Raw genomic sequence first — 8,160 nt, forward strand, 5'->3', positions numbered from 1 at the left:
GCATCTTTTGGCCTTAGCATGGCCTACCACATTTCTTCATATACGTGAGTCCAGGCAACTGAAAGTGAATGAGATTTATTCCTTATTAGTGAGATGTTTTCAAATATGAATTATAAATAGGTATCTACTGTTCAATAACTTGCTGAAAACATGACATAACATGGTTGGAAAAGGGGGCAAGTGTGTTCTTAACATTTTGCATAATTTTAAAACATACAGTAACAGGTTCTATATTAAATGCCAGATTATACAGATTGCCTATTATTATTATTATATATATAGGGCTGCCATAATGCAGTGGTAATCCATGTAACTGGGAACCCGTAGGGTCTCAGAGCTAAGGCAGTACTCATGAGGACTAAGCACGTAAAACCTATTGATAGTCACATCTATAAGTATTGGTTGAAAGCTTGCCTTGAATATATATATTTTCTATGTATATATTTATATGATTGATTGATTTTTATTTATTTATTTATTTATTTTTATGTTATGGCAAGTCACTGATAACTTTTGAACTTTCAGTGTTACTGCAGATGGTCCAAAGATGATGTATGATTTCCGTACCATGCAATCTTTGGACAACTGGAAAGAATCTTCAGACACTGTCAGGGAACCAGGAATGTCAAAAGCTGTTTTTACTTTGCAGGTAAAGTTATTTTCTTTATTGTTTTGTATCTTTCAAATAATTACACACATTTGCTGGACCAATAGTTACTAAATTGCAAAACTTCAAATCCACTTATATAGATATAAATGCATCCATCTTTGCCATAATAGGCTTAACTTAAAGTAATACTGCAATAGTTTCTATGCAAGAGTTTTATGTTCTCAAGAACAGGTATGTCACTCAGTTAGATTCAAGAACAGGTATGTCACTCAGTTAGAACATGGACATAAAAGACATTATCACTTGCACTAGCTTAAACTAGGCTTTATCTATGCTATATTATTAACATCATGCAAACTGGTATCTTTGCAGAAATCAAAGTTATTTCAGCGAGCTGTGTTCTTCTCCATGCTCAATCTTCAGCCGAATGGAGCTGGCTTTGCAGGGACTTACACAAATGATGGGTGGAATTTAAGCAATCATTCAGCTCTTGAAATGAAAGTTCGTGGTCAAGGAGATAACTACATCTACAAAGTGAACTTCCAACATAAAGGACAAGAACCCAGTGTATACCCTTCTTATGAAATTTTCTTCACAGTAAGTTGGATTTTGTTTTGTTAAACTGAAGTTGTAAAATTAAGCATATCGTAATCTGTATGTACTATGTTTATGTTAACCAAAAAGCGACAGACATGGCATGTACATACATGCCATGCCCAGTTTATTTTGTTAATTGTTTTTACACCCTTTTCATTAATTTTTGAAAATATTTTATGTTATCTTGTATTGTTGCTACTATTGTCTATAACATTATAGTAATTACGATATCTATAATAAAAACAACACCATTGATATCAATAGCATTAGTAAATCATTTCCCAGGTAACATTGGGTTAACCTAACACAAAAATAACATGAAAGTAAAAAGACAGAATTTTTTGTAATACAAAAATATCTTTCAGGCTCCAGAGAACAAGTGGACCATTATCTCTCTGCCGTTTAGTGAGTTTAAGCCATACTACCGTGGGGCTCTTGTTCCTGACGCAGAACCTCTTGACACATCGGATATAACGAGAACTACCATTCAGATTCCTGGTGGTGTTTATAGCGACTTTAAACAGAGAGGAACAAGCTCACTGGAGATTGATTATATTCAGGCTGTTTGAAAATGCTGAGTTGACAATTGATTATCCATAAGTTATGAGAGATAATTTATTGTTTAGAGGAAGTGATAGATTTTTTTTTTTTTTATGAAAATGAAAGTTCAGGCTTTGATGTTATCTTATTATTTTTCCTAACATTTTTATGTACAAATGATAGTGTAAAGGGTGAACTAATTTCTCTTGTGTTGTTATAGCAAAATTAATACTGTACATGTTTTTGGTTGTGAAAATTACTCTTATACTGGATTACTATACAAAGAATTTAATATTCCCCCAATGTAACTAATGCTCATCTGTTTATTATGATAATAATAGTAATAATAATGATAATGATACAGATAATAAGGTGATTCAAACCTCTGAAAAACAGCAAGTCATATCTGTGTATGATTTCCCCCAGGTATGTAATTATTACTGAAGGTTGATATATGTGTACATGTAGATGAAAGCTGAATAAATATTTCTAAAGATATATATTTTTATTGAATAATGATAATTATCTACCTCTATACTTATCTGTCTGTAAACTGCTATAGTTTGTAGATTTCACTGCATATTAAACAAATCTAGTTTGCTTTACATAAATTAAATATAATACAAAATATGTCCTTATTTTTCTATTTATTTTAAATTACTTTTGATAACCTGGTTGCTGAGAGCATTTAGTGAATAATAATTTGCAGAAAGAAAAATCCAACTTCACAAGAGGATGAATATTTGTAACCTGAGGGTTATGCAGTCACAAAAGGACGCAATGCAAAAAGATTAAGTAACACTGAAAAAAATGTAATTTTTTTTTCTTACATATCTTAAGCATACCCCAAAGACAGTCATTGTTTTTAAAGGTTAATAAAGAGCATTCTTCCAATGAAATCAAAACAGAAAAACAGAAGCTGTACTCATTAGTGATAATTATAATATAACAGTATCTTTTTATCAGCAAGCCAACTTATTATAAACTAAAATAGATATATAAGGATCTGATATATGTTATGTTTGCATTGCATTCTATTGAGAAAAGCACACAGTAACATCGGCATCCATACAATTTTCAAAAAATGCATAAACTACTTTTGTGGTGAGTAGCAATAGAGTACACTTCAGATAGATATATCAACTCTCTCTCTCTCTCTCTCTCTCTCTCTCTCTTTCTTTCTCTCTCTCTCTTTCTCTCTCTTTCTCTCTCTTTCTCTCTCTCTCTTTCTCTCTCTCTCTCTCTCTCTCTCTCCCCCCTCCCTCCCCCTCTCTCCCTCTCTCTCCCTCTCTCCCTCCTTCTCCCTTTCTCCCTCCCTCTCCCTCTCTCCCTCCCTCTCTCCCTTTCTCGCTCCCTCCCTCTCCCTTTCCCTCTCCCTCTCCCTCTCATGATTATTACATACTATAATTTTCATTTATGCTGTTATTTCTCTTGTACAAGTGGTTTTATAATTTGTGTTATCAGTCTTGTGTTAGGTGATTAATGCATTTAGGTTATTTCTGAATCATCACTGGAAAATCTGGACTACTTCTTGAATCCATATGTTTTTTAAGCTGTAGCAACCATGAACAATAAGGTTTAACAAGTGTAACCCTTATAGTTTCTAGGGAATTCCTGTATGTATTTATATAGATGCAGTCACATGCACACATACACACACACTCATAGCACTTTTTTTTTTTTTTTCATTATACACTTTTTTTCATCTCTTTTCTTACTTACTTAATCACACATACCACATACCAGCCTTATGTACAGTAAAATTGAAAGTTGTGATTGATTCATGCTTTGTATTTTCAGATACAGTAAAAAAAAAAAAGAAATGTGGCAGCGTCCAGCTCTTGCACTTCTCTATTTGGCGATAGTTGTCGTTGTGACATGGATGGTGGAAATGGTGTTTTGGTGGGATGCTGGATACACATCATACCAGGTAATTCAGATGCGTTTAACTTTCTCAGTTCAGAAGAAAAGTGATTTATGTTTACTCTTCAGCAGGAAGTATGTATTGTTAAAGGTTATATTAATTAGTCATTGAATGTCAGTAAAGAAAATGTACAAAATAGCTCTACCTTTATAATTGTACTCGATAATAGTATGCAGAATTTTTGTATGTGTGTGTGTGTGTGTGTGTGTTGTGTGTGTGTGTGTGTGTGTGTGTTTGTGCTTGGTAATGATAATTTCTTTTATTAAAAGACAATATATGTTTTGCAGATTGTAAATCCACTAAGAAATTTATCAGTATCACAGTTACGCAGTCTGCTTGAAATTCGAGGCATCCAGCACACCAGCACTCTTAGAGAAATCAGAAATTGTAAACCTTCTGCAACAGTCAGGTACGAATTTTCCTTCTCAATCTATAGCAATTCTATTCTCCAGAAATCCACCATCATCATCAAGTTGAACACATTCTTTCAAATGTAAAAAAAAATCATTTAAAATTTATGTAATTGTGCAAATGATACTCAAAATAGGTATCATCGTGAAGAATGTGCAGCTCTGGCATTCATTTTGCACAACTCAGGGTTCTGATTGATGATTGCAATGCAGTTCGAAGTCTGATGTGTGATATTTATAAAGAAAGAAATAATCACACATTAGAAACTGAGGCATACTTTTTTTTTTTTGGGGGGGGGGGTGGAATTTTTTCTTTCTTTCTTTCTTTTTTTTTTGCTTTCTTTTTTCTTTCTTATCTTTTCTTCCCATTATTATTATAACTAGATTTTAGGGGTTACAGGTCTTAGTGTTTTTAATGCATGTCTCAAATGGGTTTACTTAATAGGTAAATTCCATGAGAAAGTAGTGTTTGGATATAGCAAGTATTTATCATAAAGTGAAAAGTGTTTTTATGTTGTTGTTTTCCTTAACAGGCCCGGTCCAGTATGGAGAACTTTTAGAGAAAAAAGAGGATACTAAGAAACAGGCTCCAATAGTTATCAGGGAAAGATGACTATCATGAACAAGTTAGTATAATTCTACTCAAAAGTTGTTTTTTGGCATTTCTAAAATTTTACACACACACACACACACCACACATACATACACACACACACACACACACACACACACACACACACACACACACACACACACACTCACACTCACACTCACACACTCAGATATTCTCTTATTTGTTCACTCATCTCTTTTCTTGTAGGTTTATGAAGAGAATGAGTCTTTATGGCTTGTTGAGGTAGTTCCTGGAGAGGGTCAGTACACAGGCCACCGTCTTCTGGATGACCGTTCTTGGCGTATCCTGGCACCCAAGCTGCAGGCTCTCCAGATCAGCAGTGCCGTCATCAGCTGCCAGTTTGATCGTAGGTGAGTATGAATATTGCTGTTTTGTTATGTTTAGATTTATACAGTTAATATATTCAGGAGAAAGTATGATCATTTTCACTTATGATACATTGCTTTTTTCAGCTTTTTTTTCTATAGTTACTTGCTGTTATTTAGCTTTTAAACAACTGTAACATAAGAAGTTTTCATCAGTAATGTTATGAAAACATTATCATGTGTCTGAAGCAATACTAATCAATTTTGAAAGACACAGTGTGATAGGGTAGATGCAAACAACAACCTGTAAGCAGTTTAAAGTATACAAGATGACCCACAAAATTTGTACTGACAAAATAGTATGTGAAACTTTGTATATTATATGAACTATTATTGCTCTTTCTTTTAGATTCTGTGCACGGCAAGGCTGGAGTCACCCACAACTGGTACTGGTGCTGCCACCAAGGAAACAGGGAAACATGCAGAGTAGTTGGATCAATGGCCAGACAGCAGGAAGAGACATTGTTTTAGCATCAACAACACATCTCACTGCTGCTTCAGTTCTTTCATGGCTTCATAGCCAAATACAGTCAAGAATTCAAGTTGTTAATTGCTTGACACAGCTTGAAGAAATTTGGTTCAATACCACAGCTGTCAGTAAAGAAAAGGTAATGCAGAAAAGTTTGAGGTTTATCATGCGCTTTACCCCTTCACTGTGACTAGTATTGAAACCCTTATTTTTGGTAAAGTAGGCCCGGCTAGCATTTTGCCTTTTGTTCATTAAGTATATTTAAAAGCTTTGAGAGTAAATATAAATATTGATTTTTGTATTCACTACCTTAGACACAAGGCCTTTATAAACTTGTTTCATCTAAATTATTGCTGTTATGACAGAAGATAAACAAGTTTTGACCAGTGTAGAAAAAAAAGTAGAAACTAAAACTTTGCTTTCTCTTTTTACCAGTCTTCCTTCTCCACTTGATATGTGAGATATATAGCCTATTACTTTTTGTTGATTTTTATCAATACATGTAAAAAATGGAATTACTTTCTCCAACCTCTTTTTCCATTTTAGCTATTATTGTTTGATCTGTTTCAAAAGATTGGGGTCTAAAGATTGTTTATTTTATTGACAGATTCCACGTGTGGTTTATATCTCTGAGTTGTTGAACCCACCATTATTGATAGCAACTCTTGGTCTCCGACTGTCAACTCAGGAACAAGTAAGTGTTTTTCTTTCTTTTCTTCTTTGTGCATCTATCATTTTCTTGGGTGTAGGAAATTAGATTTTGGCAAAGATCTATACTGGAAGAATAGAAATATGGAATTTGTGTTCATATAGTAGAATATCTCTCCTTTTCCATGAAACTTTTATAGCAGAACCCACTTTACATTTTGCTTTGTTTAGCCAATGAAGATGGAGAGTATGAAAAACTGTAATACCTTATTTTGATTGGTTAAGCTGATATGACATCTGTCAGGTCTCCACATCTTCACCGTCTCTCCTCTTTTTATTTATTTACTTACCTACAGTAATTATTATTTGATTCTCTCATATTTTCCAGGTTTCCCAGTTGCTTAAAAGGACAGGACTGACTGGAATACCAAATATAGCTGTTGTCACAGCAGAAGGAGTAACTTCTTATGGCAAGCAGAAGGGAGTCGCTCACAAACACTGCCCTTGATTCCTACATGTGTACTCTACAGCCTCAATGAATGATGTCTTTTTTAGTATCACTTGTGCTGGCCAATGCCTTAGCAGTTGCTGATATATTTAATGTGTTTGATGTCCGGGTGAGAGCATGGAAACATGCCATTCGCACTCTGATACGAATGCTTGTATACAACATATTTGTTTTTGTTGTTTGGCTTGCTTTCACTGCAATTCTCAAGTTTCCATTAGCTAATATTTTTCTTGAATCTGGGTTATGGTTGATCTCCTATTTAAACTCTACTTGGCTTTTTGCTCAGCTAAGATACCATTGGCTTATGATCGCAAGGCATCCCATCATATTTTGGATGTCAGCGAACATTTTTGGCATCATCGTCATCTTGAGGAGGGTCATCTCAAGAAGGGAAAGTGAACCGGCTGATATGGATTCCAATTGGTGGTCAATATTCTCAATGGATTCCTATTTGGTTGACGTTCTTTTCCGTCCATGGCATCACTGTCTCGCCCAAGGCCATCTCAGGATTTAGGTCTGGAGGGCATGGAGCTCCTCATAGAGCGATTAGCCACACCAGACTTGTGGCTACATCCTGTTATACCAAATGATTATATGAAGGATTTGCCAACATGGAGGTATGATGGGTGGGGCAACGAGGAAGACCTAAAATCAGAAAGTGAAACGGATATTGATAGCGTCAGTGATAATGAAAATGACATTCTGCTAGACATACATGCCTGTTGTCAAGATGAAAATTGTAGGCTATGTTAGCTTTGGACTACCGTGAAGGAAATATATGTCTGTCATCGATGTGCAATCTTGAAAAGGAAATTGGAGAGGCAGTACTTGAGGTACAGAAAAATCAGTGACAGCTGTCTTCAAAACATTACATATGAAAAGTTATTAAAAGTTTGTGAAAATTGTTCAAAAACAAAGAAACAAAATGCAGCACTCAATTCCCAACAGAGTGATTCATTGAAGGATGTATGGCTGCTTTCACCTCAGAGTCTGACAGAATTAAAATGGACAGCACCATCATATTCAATAGAAAGTCGGGTATGTGCAATATGCCTAGGAAGATACCGATGGTCAGCAGTTTTTGTGTGGCCTTCCATGTGGACACAAACTACCACCACTCTTGCATTACAGAGTGGTTATTAAAAGATAACCACCATTGTCCAACCTGCCGTTGGCCATCATATAAAAATAAACCAGCTAATACTACGCATGATCATGAAGAATAAACAGCAAATAAAGTGTGATCTGATGGAATATTCTTGGTAATATTTTATAGTTGATATTATAAGGATGATATTATTCTAGAACATATACATGAATTGTCAGTTATAAATACCAAGCATGATATTACTACATTTATAGGTTTTCAAGGGCCCAGAGTTTTCTACGTTCATGTTTCTGAAGCTCATTTTACTAGAAACTATGAAAATGTTTTTATGTTTTTCGATATTTTTT

At 34.7% G+C, this 8,160-nt stretch overlaps 1 protein-coding gene and 1 pseudogene across 1 annotated transcript in view; both read left to right on the top strand.

The window, feature by feature from the left end:
* LOC119576161 (uncharacterized protein C9E9.15-like) overlaps positions 1-2,221 on the top strand; it is a 2,960-nt gene extending 739 nt beyond the window's left edge. The window contains exons 2-5 of the mRNA XM_037923728.1: positions 1-44; positions 526-649; positions 983-1,207; positions 1,573-2,221. The exon at positions 1-44 is cut by the window's left edge and continues 50 nt beyond it. Coding sequence (XP_037779656.1) covers positions 1-44; positions 526-649; positions 983-1,207; positions 1,573-1,776 — 597 coding nt within the window. The 3' untranslated portion in view covers positions 1,777-2,221. The remainder of the gene's footprint in view (positions 45-525; positions 650-982; positions 1,208-1,572) is intronic.
* A 1,333-nt stretch (positions 2,222-3,554) lies between these two features.
* LOC119576162 lies at positions 3,555-8,059 on the top strand (annotated as a pseudogene).
* Positions 8,060-8,160: the final 101 nt, after the last annotated feature.

Source organism: Penaeus monodon, chromosome 8 (assembly GCF_015228065.2).
Source record: "Penaeus monodon isolate SGIC_2016 chromosome 8, NSTDA_Pmon_1, whole genome shotgun sequence".
NCBI classification, from domain to species: Eukaryota; Metazoa; Arthropoda; class Malacostraca; order Decapoda; family Penaeidae; genus Penaeus; species Penaeus monodon.